General features: G+C 41.7%; 1 protein-coding gene across 4 annotated transcripts in view; it reads right to left on the minus strand.

The window, feature by feature from the left end:
• Window positions 1–12,948, minus strand: part of LOC137657503 (eukaryotic elongation factor 2 kinase-like) — a 73,724-nt gene that overhangs the window by 28,139 nt on the left and 32,637 nt on the right. For all 4 annotated transcript variants that reach the window (XM_068391843.1, XM_068391848.1, XM_068391860.1 and 1 more), the window contains 3 exons: window positions 11,689–11,768; window positions 11,345–11,499; window positions 3,303–3,476 (listed from right to left, as the gene is read on the minus strand). In XM_068391843.1, the coding sequence (XP_068247944.1) occupies window positions 3,303–3,476; window positions 11,345–11,499; window positions 11,689–11,768 (409 nt within the window). The remainder of the gene's footprint in view (window positions 1–3,302; window positions 3,477–11,344; window positions 11,500–11,688; window positions 11,769–12,948) is intronic.

A 12,948-nucleotide genomic window follows, 5' to 3' on the forward strand; every position in this document is an offset into this window, starting at 1 on the left:
TATGTGAAAACCAATCCAGTAAGCAACAGCGAATTTAGTAGGTCTTGCCGGTGGCACGACAGAGAGAGAATTGAGTTCTGTGTTTACATTGAGTACTGAGTACCTGCTCGACAGATGGCGCTGTTGATGTACACCCCCTACCTGCATAGCGATCGCTGGCGTATTTTGAACGTAGAGTTTTTCTGTCGGGCAGCAGAGCTGCAGCTTATATAATCACCGGCTAAGTTTAATATTGAAAATAAACAATTTCCATTCTTCCTCTCCCTACGTAATATTATACAAAATATCAAATTTTAACCATATATAATTAATTTCAGTATTTCTATAATCACCAAATGTTTGTGCTGAACTGCTTTATTCTCAAAGCTTGACTCACACCAATGCTATATCAAAAAAGTAAACTAAAAATACTATTTTCTTCCCTTGAAGGGGCCAGAACTTTTACCCACAAAGACAATATATACAGTAGTGGCTAATAGCAACCAAGAGTGTGGGTAGATAGATGAAACTGTCATCCCGAGTCTGGAAGTCTAAATCAATATCCTATCCTTTCATTATTATTAGTCAATGGAAAGGAAGGTGGGCAAGTATATGAACATTAGGCGAGTATAGAAGCAACAATTTTTAGAATCATTTCATCTATTTATATGAATCTTACTCCAACACTGATTGTGTCACTAAGGAAAGAGATAGCAAATTTAAAGTATTAAAATAATTCCTATTCGTATTGTACAGCAGACACCTCTTGGTTTAGTGATTCAATACCAAATCTTTACAACTAAGGTTATAAAAAGATGATCCACATTGCATTTCTAAATACCTCTTCATTACACATTACTTATCTACTGTACAGTATGTACTTTACCACACCTTGTATCCCAAAATAGGAACCATAAAACCCCAGAACAATTAATTCAGTCATTAACAACCTAAACTAAAATGAAACTTTTATCAACACACATCCCTAGAAGTTACTAACATACCAAAGGCCCAGCAATTTTAATAAGAGAACCAGGATTCTATAAGATAATGTTTATCGAGTACCAATTTGGTAAGCCTAAACTGCTGCTACAACTCTTTCCGAAGAAAAATTCTTACAAAAATTTAGTGATGTAGCTGCACTTCTAATATAATTTACTCTCACTTTCAGGTCTTTCATGTCTTGGATGGAACTCCTTTTCTTTTCACTGAAGACAATTTATACATCTAAAACCATTTGAGCAAATTATCAAATATTGTTATCTTGGAGGAGGCTGTTATCGACTTAGCATAAGACAAATCCAAACTTACCTTAAGTAACTTATTTGGATACGTTTCAAATATAAACTCTTAATAAATGAAATGGAGATACAGAACCTCACCTAGGTAGGGCTCTTCCTTCACACCTACTTTCCTGGATCCTTTTCCTCCTCCTACACTGAAACAATCTTCTTTAGGTCAAATACTTCCCTTCCTACTTGTTTACTGTACGTTTAACTGGAATATTTGATTCTGCGTAAGCTAAGATACTTGTATTGGAAGTAAAAGTGCTAGCACCTACATTAACATCTTTAGGGAAAATATGCGATAAGCTAGTGGCACAGCCTGTAAGCGAGCAATGTGCCCTGCCATCTAAGTGCATCTCTCCATTAAAATGGACTTGATATGCAATGCCATCAATAGAAGAATTAATATTTTTCCTATCAGTATCTACTTCATAAAATGCACAGATATTAGGATCAAGACTCCCAACTTGGTCATCTATCTCACAATCCACGGGAAGAAAGCCTGTATTAGGTTCATTGCTGATTGGATCATAGATTGCGTAGTAGAAGATCTCAAAGTAGATCAAGAGCAAGAGGCTCCAGGAGAGGATCTAGGCTATATCATGCACACATCATCAGAACCTTTACTGACTGTTGCACGAGAATCACTGTTCAAAGCTTGAAGGTTCAGAATGTGGGCAGGTTAGGTTAGAATTTTATTTTTCTGAATAAATGGCACCTAGCCAAAAATCTAACTTAAGATTAAAAAGAACCTAGCATGACATAAAGACCCCGAGGGCAAGTAAACAAGCGATAACAATGGCCGCGTAGAACGCGGGGCGGCATCAAGCCGACGCACTAAAACACTCGCAAAAAGTAAATAAGGCGTACAAACCCGGGTCAAAAATAATGCCAAACCAATCTATGGTACTTAACATTGGTGCAGGTGGAAGGAAAGCTTCAGCCATTGCTAAGGTATCCAAAACAAGAAACAAGAGCAAAAAACAACAAAGGTAGCGTCGCTGACGAGTCCAAAAGAAGGATGTGTAGATGGCGCTCGAGTCGGGCGTCGGTGGAATGGATCAGGTGGGTTTGATTAGTGCCGCTGTAACGGCTCATCCCTTATTGATGAAGGATTTATCTAAATGGAAGACGACCTGTGAATAGTGGTTTTCACACGCACTATCTTTATACACGACGCCCTTAGGGTGCTCGCGCGAGGGTAGTAACCTCTGCATTCCATGCTTTAACTTTCTCTGGTATATTTGGAAGTACTGTATTTATATCAGAAAAGTGATAAGAAGGACCTTTTCACTGGGCATCACAGGTATCTCCCCAGAAATAGATTTTTCCTTCGTCAAAATCCCTTTATAATGCAAGTCTTCATCTTTGTTTTCTGGGATTAGGATAATATGACATAATGATGTTATTTTAATCCCAAAAGGGCATTCAACTACAAGAATTTGAATTTTTTTTGATAATGAATCCTAACGTGTCTTCTTAGGCATGCTGTCAATAAAGCTTTTGCTATACTGTACTCATAAAAGTGTTTGTCAATGTCATAACAGGTTGAAGCTGATTTGAAAGTTGAAATTTATGACTCTCATAGTGGACCTACACCAGACATTAGCTGTGAAGTTATATGTTGTTTTGAGAGAGGACATTGAAAAGTACAGCATGTTCAGGTTGGTGTAAAACAGAGTTTACTGTAGATGAATATTGACCAGTGATATACTTAATACTTGGAAGAAACAAGTAATTGTGATTTGAATGCAGGATATGAATACTTAACATACTTTGTACTTATACCAATTTACAGAGATGGCATATTGCGTAATGATATAAATGAGCGTTTGAATGAAATATACTCTGTAAATATATATTAATTAATTCTTAAGTCTATACTTACCTTCGAATCATAAGCCATCAATATAGGAGTGTGCTCACTCTGACTGATAAAGAAAAATACTTGTAAAACATAGGCTTGTACTTCATATAAAGATGCATAAAAGTAGAAATATATTGAAAAAATAATTTAAAAAAGTATCGTTTCCTTACGTAAGACTCTACGGAGCTAATAGATGTCAGCTTTATCCTTGGCTTATCATCTCCAGATGCGTAGCCAGAGGAGAGGGAGCGTGTTCGCAGATATTCTTGAATACTTTTTGTTTCATCTCCAATAGGAGTCACAACCATTTCTTCAGTTCCTCGGACAATAGTCTTTGCAGACGCCTGAAAATAAAAAGGCAAAAGGCTGTGAGGTAAAAGAAATACTAATACCTTTGTGGATAAAAAGTTTCTCATAAATCAGTGCTTTATTGTTCACTTTATCCTCTTTAACCATAAATATTCGTAATGCAAGGTAACAAGAATTCAACTTCTACTTAGTCAATTCTTGGAGAACATTTATCAATATCGTTGTTACCAATTAAGATACCCAGGTCACTGAGTTCACATTATAAACTCATAGGGATGGCAGCTAATTAGGGTTTGCTTATAATAAATATATCAAGATATTACTTAGAAAATTATAACCTGCACTTCAAACTATTAGCTAAATTTTCAAAGGGTTTTTTCTGAGATTAAGTCAAAATTTTGTATTTCTTATTGCCAGATTTATTATTCCACAAATATGTTATTTTCATTAGTAAAATAAATTTTTGAATATACTTACCCGATGATCATGTAGCTGTCAACTCTGTTGCCCGACAGAAATCTACGGTCGGGATACGCCAGCGATCGCTATACAGGTGGGGGTGTACACAACAGCGCCATCTGTGAGCAGGTACTCAAGTACTTCTTGTCAACAAGAACTCAATTTTCTCCTCGGTCCACTGGTTCTCTATGGGGAGGAAGGGCGGGTCCTTAAATTCATGATCATCGGGTAAGTATATTCAAAAATTTATTTTACTAATGAAAATAACATTTTTCAATATTAATCTTACCCGATGATCATGTAGCTGATTCACACCCAGGGTGGTGGGTGGAGACCAGCATACATGTTAACAAAGAAGCTAAGTATCCCGTATCTTATTTTAGCCGTTATTCAAAATAACAAACATAAAATAAATAAGTACCTGGTAAGGAAGTCGACTTGAACCATTACTCTGCCTTTTTAAGTACGTCTTCCTTACTGAGCCTAGCGATCCTCTTAGGATGCTGAGCGACTCCTAGGTGCTGAAGTATTAAGGGCTGCAACCCATACTAAAGGACCTCATCACAACCTCTAATCTAGGCGCTTCTCAAGAAAGAATTTGACCACCCGCCAAATCAACCAGGATGCGGAAGGCTTCTTAGCCTTCCGGACAACCCAGAAATATTTCAAGAGAAAGATTAAAAAGGTTCTGGAATTAGGGAATTGTAGTGGTGGAGCCCCCACCACTACTGCACTCGTTGCTACGAATGGTCCCAGAGTGTAGCAGTTCTCGTAAAGAGACTGGACATTCTTAAGATAAAAGACGCGAACACTGATTAGCTTTTCCAAAAGGTTGCGTCGAAAATATTTTGCAGAGATCTATTTTATTAAAAGGTCACGGAAGTTGTGATAGCTCTAACTTCGTGTGTCCTTACCTTCAGCCAAGCTTGGTCTTCCTCATTCAGGAGGGAATGAGCTTCTCGTATTAACAGTCTGAAAATAATAGGATAAAGAATTCTCCGACATAGGCAAAGATGAATTCTTAACTGAACACCATAAAGCTTCAGACGGGCCTCATAAAGGTTTTTAAAAAAAAGAACTTAAGAGCTCTACAGGACATAATACTCTTTCTAGTTCCTTTCCAACCATATCGATAAGTTTGGAATAACGAACGATATTGGTCAAGGCCGAGAAGGCAGCTCGTGTTTGGCTAGAAAACCAAGATGTAGAACATGTAGCCGTTTCGGATGAAAATCCGATGTTCTTGCTGAAGGCATGAATCTCACTGACTCTTTTAGCTGGTAAAGCATATCAGGAAAAGAGTCTTAAAGGTGAGATCTTTCAGGGAGGCTGATTGAAGTGGTTCGAACCTGTCTAACATAAAGAATCTTAGAACCACGTCTAAATTCCAACCAGGTGTAACCAAACGACGCTCCTTCGTGGTCTCAAAAGACTTAAGGAGGTCCTGTAGATCTTTATTGTTAAAAAGATCTAAGCCTCTGTGACGGAAGACTGATGCCAACATGCTTCTGTAACCCTTGAAAGTGGGAGCTGAAAGAGATCGCTCTTTTCTCAGATATAAGAGGAAGTCAGCTATTTGAGTTACAGAGGTACTGGTCGAGGATACGGATACTGACTTGCACCAGTTTAGGAAGATTCCCCACTTCGATTGGTAGACTCTAAGGGTGGATGTTCTCCTTGCTCTAACAATCGCTCTGGTTGCCACCTTCGAAAAACCTCTAGTTCCCGAGAGTCTTTCGATACTCTGAAGGCAGTGAGACGAAGAGCGTGGAGGCCTTGGAGTACCTTCTACGCGTGGCAGACGTAGCAGGTCCACCCTTAGGGGAAGAGTTCTGGGAACGTCTACTAGCCATCTAAGTACCTCGGTAAGTTATTCTCTCGCGGGCCAGAGGGAAGCAACTAGTGTCAACTTTGTCCCAACGAGAGAGGCGAACTTCTGCAGTACCTTGTTGACAAACTAGAACGGAGGGAATGCATAAAGATCTAGATGAGACTAATCTAGTAGAAAGGCATCTAAAAGAACCACTGCTGGGTCTGTTGAGAGCCTCTTGGACATCGAGGTTGCGAAGAGATCTATGGTTGGATGGCCCCAGGTGACCCAAAGTCTCTTGCATACATCTCTGTGGAGGGTCCAATATGTTGGAATTATTGTCCCTTCCTACTGAGACAAACTGCTAAGACATTCAAGTTGCCTTGGAAGAAATTTGTTACTAGTGAAAAGTCTAGACCTGTTGAACAGGAGAGGAGGTCACTAGCGAACTCGCACCATGTCAGAGAGTAGGTCCCTCCTTGCTAGGAGATGAACATCAAAGCAGGGAGTTGTCCGTGCTGACCTCCATGACTTCGTCTTGAAGGAGAGACCTGAAGCTTTTCCAGGTCAGACTTACTGCCAGAAGCTTCTTGCAGTTAAAATGCATTGTCCTTTGACGCGAGTTCCATAATCCCGAGCATTCCCTACCGCCTAAGGTCGCACCCCAGCCTACGTCCGATGCGTCTGAGAAGAGAACGTGGTTGGGAGTCTGAACAGTCAGGGGAAGACCCTATAAAAGGTTGATAAAGTCCTTTCCTCAGGTTAGACCAGACTTATCTTCCGGAAACCGGGATCGAGACCGCTTCTAGCGTCTTGTCCTTTTCCAGTGAAGAGCTAGATGAAACCGAAGAGGACGGAGGTGTAGTCTTCCAAGTGACACCAAATGCACCACGGATGACAGTGTCCTAACCAGACTCATCCACAGCCTGACAGGGCTGTATTCCTTCTTCAGCATCTTCTGGATGGATAGCAGGGCTGGGGATTGATCTTCTTGTTCAGCCATGTCCTCATCAGAGGGTTCCTCATCCGAAACTGATGAGGAAACGGCAACGGAGTGGGCAACGTCTGACTCGCTGAATCCGGTCGCACTGGTGGATGCGTGACGGAGCCGGACACAAGATCATGGTACTGCTGCACAGTCTGTGAACTGTCAACCATGGGGAAGCGAGGAAGAACAGCGACAACCCGAAACTGTCTAGACTGTCTGGGTAGTACAGACAACCCCTTATCGGGTTGCTGAGGTTGCCGCACTGCGTCACAACAAGACACCTCTGCTGGTTGTTGAACGTCTTCCCAGTGACACACTGAACGTCCACAACCACCTCCGAGAGTAGCATAACATCAACGTGCGACTGTCAACCCACACTGGATCGCACCGGTGGAGGAACCATCTCAACTGGCGGACGTGAGTAGGATACCTCAGCGTCCGTAAAAAATCCTCTATCAAGGACTAAGCTTGGACTGCATGTCTTGCAACCAAGTCCAAGGTCTATGGGAGCAGGTGTGGCAACAGACGGGGTTAGCGACTGAAGCGGAACCATTTACCCTCCCTGGAAGCATGTTATGCTTAAATAAAAGTCCATAGGAGGCTAAGCAGCTTAAGGCTCCTCTCCAAATGACAGAGTCCTCAAGGGAATATCAGAAGGAGGGAGAACAGCACTTTCTCATCTACAGGAACCATATCCGAGAAAAGCTAAGTTCTCTCAGTGAGGGTTTCACTGGTGCAAAAGCAGCAGACCAGAAGGCAACGTTATGAAACTGCTTGACAGTCCTCAACCACAACAGGAGCGTGAGGACATACAGCACTGGTGTATAAGTAGGGAAGCCTCAACTCCTGCCTGACTAGTTTGCTGCTGGCGAGTGGCGGTAACCACAGTGTGTTGCGGAGGCTGACACACCGTGTCAAAACACGGCAGCTTGTGGTAGCTCCCGCACGGCAACGGAGTGCTCTGTGTGTGGGAGTCATCATACATCTGGCAGAGTTGACTGTGCATGGGTGGAGGAGCTCTCACAACAAGAGTGTGAGAGCAGGAAGCCATGCCGGGCGCACAACCGTGGGAGGTGTAGGCCCCCGGGTGCATCGTCAACCTTCTCCGCAGTCGGAGTGTGGGAGCTGGCAACAACAAAAGCAGAGTGCTGGTGCGTGGGAGGGGCTGCGGTGGGTTGAGGAGCATGCGGTATGGTATGCAGAGCATGCTGTAAGGTATGCAGAGCATGCTGTAAGGTATGCAGAGCATGCTGTAAGGTATGCAGAGCATGCTGTAAGGTATGCAGAGCATGCTGTATGCAGAGCATGCTGTAAGGTATGCAGAGCATGCTGTAAGGTATGCAGAGCATGCTGTAAGGTATGCAGAGCATGCTGTAAGGTATGCAGAGCATGCTGTAAGGTATGCAGAGCATGCTGTAAGGTATGCAGAGCATGCTGTAAGGTATGCAGAGCATGCTGTAAGGTATGCAGAGCATGCTGTAAGGTATGCAGAGCATGCTGTAAGGTATGCAGAGCATGCTGTGTAAGGTATGCAGAGCATGCTGTAAGGTATGCAGAGCAAGCTGTATGCAGAGCATGCTGTAAGGTATGCAGAGCATGCTGTAAGGTATGCAGAGCATGCTGCATGGGCTGCGGAGAATGCCGCATAGTGCTGGAACCCGGCAGCTCTACAGAACCTTCCCACTGCTGATGCGGTAGCTCACGCATGTTAGCAGATGGTGCAGCAAGAACATGCGTCTGGCAGGGTGGACTGCGCATCGGTGGTGGAGCTCTCACAGGTGGAGGGTGGGAGCAGGCAGCCGCAGTATCTGCTGAGCGCACAACCTCGGCGGGTTGTAGGTTAACAGGCTGCATTGTCAACCTTCCAGCATGATACTCCTGCATGAAGGAGCAAGCTGAGACTGTATAGTCTGCAGCATGGACCACTAGGGTCTATGAAAGACAACAACAAACGGAGCTACTGTCCGTTGTGACTGAGGGTCTAAAACAGCTGGTGCGGCAACAGACGGAGTTACTGCCTGTTGCGGTACCACCTAGCCTCTCTTAGGAGGTGTGCAGTTGTCGTACTGCAGCGAGTCCGAACTGACCCAGTGGCTACACCTAGGCCGTTGGACTTGCGCGGAAGGGACCGACTTGCACTTAAAAGCTGCAAGATTTGGTCCATGGTTTCTGCGAGAAACCTCTTCCGCAGACGAGGAATAAATGGGCTCTCTCGTCTTTGTGTGGGTGGGGTGATCACGTCGGCAACGTGTGTAGATACACCCGAAACCACGGAGGGAAACGTCTGTTCGTCGATCAAGGCCTGAGGAACCCATAAGTCCTTCGACATTACTTCTCCCCTGGGCTTGGGAGCTTGTAAGAGGTATCGGACTAGGTGAACAACTGGCACGAACAGACGAACCCTCGAACGCAACACTGTAACACTTTGCGCATATCACTTTATCCCTTTTGATTTTCTGTTTGCACTTATTTCACTGAACTCGAAACTTTAAGTGGTTTGTACCTGAAACACGCAATCCTATCCTTCATTAAAAGGTAGTAATTGCGAAAACAGTATTACAATGTAACAGAAAAACACAATGAAAGATAAAGAATTCAGTGGCTGGAAAAGAGACTAAACACTAGATCAAATAAACTACGTTTAAAATCTCTCACCGCATAAAGCCTGGGAACAAGAATAAAACTCTAGAAACGTTTTACCTTCTTCCCCTATAGCGACTAGGGAGAAGAGCAAAAAACGAGAACAACGCTACCCCGCTTGAACGAAACGTTTATCCTCCTCTCTCTCCCTCCGTCTCCATCTCTCTCTCTTGACTTAGAACCCGAGAGATGAGCCCAATTATATATATCGTTAAAACATATTATTTGTTAAAGGAAAAAAACTGAAAGGTTTCCCAAATAAAAAGTTCCTTTATTAGAATTACAACCATTTAAGCTAAGAAAGAATGAACGAAACGCTAGAATCGGTTTACTCTTACTGCAACGTGAAACCGTGAATACTCTCTCTCTCTATCGTAACGATAGAGCGCAAGTTGAACGTTCTGAACGTCAACAACTGCGGAGACTAAACAAAACGTTAGTTCAACTTTGAAAAAGTACGAGACTATCAAAGAAATTCTTTCAAAAACATTAAAATTAAAATAGCATAAATTCTTAAAAGTGAAAGAGAGTCTATACTCTCTTTGACACCAACACTTCCGTCTAAGGGAACGGTCGGCCATTAAAAGTGAAAGAGAGTCCATACTCTCTTCGTCACCATAATTAATTAATTCCAAAAGCTTGCTAAGCTAATGATAAAGCTTCCTGAATAGCGAAGGCTAAACTCTAGAGCAAATACATCACCAAATCGTGAACAATAACTCCAGAATCAACAGCGTATCCAAGTAGGTCTAGCCGGAGGCACGACAGAGGAAAAATTGAGTTCTTGTTGACAAGAAGTACTTGAGTACCTGCTCACAGATGGCGCTGTTGTGTACACCCCCACCTGTATAGCGATCGCTGGCGTATCCCGACCGTAGATTTCTGTCGGGCAACAGAGTTGACAGCTACATGATCATCGGGTAAGATTAATATTGAAAATGTGCCATGTAATAAGATGATAGCTTTAATATTGGATTCAGTGCAAAGTCTGAATTAATTGGATGACTATAATGTTTTTGGAAGAAACCACTGTAAATTTCATACTGAAAATCAAAAGAACACCCAACACTAAAATATCAAAAGAAATTATTAGTTTTCTAAAAACTGGTCTCGGTAGCACTCCTTATAACTGCATTGTAGTGTTTCTTTCTGCATTTTACACTCCATGTATCCTTTGGGTCCCTTCCTACTTTGCTGTCTACTCTCTTCAACTCGTTGTATTCTAATTTTAACCATTCATTTAAAAAAATCTCTCAAGGTGAGACCTATCACAGATTATATGTGATAAAATGGGTCACAAAACTAATAAAAAATAATGCTAAAATGATGATGATAACAATTATCATCCTTACATCTTTAAAACTTTCATATGATTGGAATAAAAAAAAGACAACCAATGACTAACAGTCATAGGTTGTCTTTTTTCTTGATATCTTCATCTTAGTTTGATAATCTTAATACTCATTAAAGAAAGTAAACAGCAAATAATAGATATCCACAACACACACACATGACATTGCAATATTTCTTTGTGATATGAAAATTTGCAGACCATAAACTGTGAGTCCCAGAACATGATACTTAACCCCACCTTGACAATGTTGAGACTGGGACCCCACGAAGCCATGGATAATTTTTTTTAACACTAACCAAAATCTAAGTGTATAACTAGAACGAATTACCTAAAAAATTAAGAAATCTATTGTATTAAACAAATTACTATTTTCATGGGTGTTCACAAAATCTAGTTTTTAAATAGTAACCTAAAGTTATTTCTTTGTAAGTTATGGTGTAGAAATTTCCTTTTCAAAATCTTATATTGTTTTAAATCAGCGTAGCATTATGCACCAATAAATACTTAGACAAACACAAATAATACAAATTGTCTACAGCAAGTTTTTGTGACCAAAAATACGAGTAACAAAATTGAACCCAAAGTCTGAATATGAATCATTTGCAAAAAAAAAAAAAAAAAAAAAAAAAAAAAAAAAAAAGTGACATCTTACCAACAAGTCGGCAACTTTTTTCGATGCTTCAAGTTCACTGGGAGCTAAATCAAAAGGTGTTAGACACAGACTTTGGCAAATGGAATTGCACCGATGAGAGTGAAGGAATAATGCCATACCTCGCGTTCCAAGATTACCGTCACCATAGTCGTCGCCTATAATCAAAATAAAAAACAAACAAGATATTCAAGAGTACTGTATTACAGAAACAATTTGAGGCTTTTCAGATGCTGATGCACTGAACGGTGCATCAAAATCTGAAATGCCTCTTGAAAAGGAAGTTAAATATTAATTTCTTAAACCCATCAAGGATATGTATAGCACTACTACAATAAGATACTAACCTCTACTGGTATGTATTTGTGGATCTGTATAAAGATCCCCAACTCCTTGAATGTCTACAACAATCATCGAGTGGCCAGACCTGGGGATTACAGATGGGTAAAGTAAATAAATTACTGCAAATGTAAAATTACGTACTGTACTTCCACTGTGTACTCTATCTTATCTAGACATTGGTTTTAATGCTACCACTCAAAATGACTTATTTTCATTAACATTCTTGTAGTATAAGTACATACATACATACATATACCAAGGCACTTCCCCCAATTTTGGGGGGTCGCCGACATCAAACAAATGAAACAGAAAAGGGGACCTCTCCTCTCTACTTTCCTCCCAGTCTGACAAGGGACTCAACTGAGTTCAGCTGGTACTGCTAGGGGAGCCACAGCCCACCCTCCCACATTATCCACCACAGATGAAGCTTAATAATGCTGAATCCCCTACTGCTACTGCCTCCGCGGTCTTCCAAGGCACCGGAGGAAGCAGCAGAGCCTACCGTAACTGCGTCACAATCGCTCGCCATTCATTCCTATTTCTAGCATGCTCTCTTGCCCCTCTCACATCTATCCTCCTATCACCCAGAGCTTCCTTCACTCCATCCATTCACCCAAACATTGGCCTTCCTCTTGTACTTCTCCCATCAACTCTTGCATTCATCACCTTCTTAAGCAGACAGCCATTTTCCATTCTCTCAACATGGCCAAACCACCTCATCACATTCATATCCACTCTAGCTGCTAACTCATTTCTTACACCCGTTCTCACCCTCACTACTTCGTTCCTAACCATATCTACTCGAGATACACCAGCCATACTCCTTAGACATTTCATCTCAAACACATTCAATTTCTGTCTCTCCGTCAATTTCATTCCCCACAACTCCGATCCATACGTCACAGTTGGTAAAATCCCTTTCTCATACCGAACTCTCTTTACATTCATGTCCAACCCTCTATTTTTTACTACTCCCTTAACTGCCCCCCAACACTTTGCATCCTTCATTCACTCTCTGATGTACATCTGCTTCCACTCCACCATTTGCTGCAACAACAGACCCCAAGTACAGTACTTAAACTGATCCACCTCCTCAAGTAACTCTCCATTCAACATGACATTCAACCTCGCACCTCTCTCCCTTCTCGTACATCTCATAACCTTACTCTTACCCACATTAACTCTCAACTTCCTTCTCTCACACACCCTTCCAAATTCTGTCACTAATCGGCCAAGCTTCTCTTCCGCGTCTGCAACCAGTACAG

Source organism: Palaemon carinicauda, chromosome 1, assembly GCF_036898095.1.
Source record: "Palaemon carinicauda isolate YSFRI2023 chromosome 1, ASM3689809v2, whole genome shotgun sequence".
NCBI lineage: Eukaryota > Metazoa > Arthropoda > Malacostraca > Decapoda > Palaemonidae > Palaemon > Palaemon carinicauda.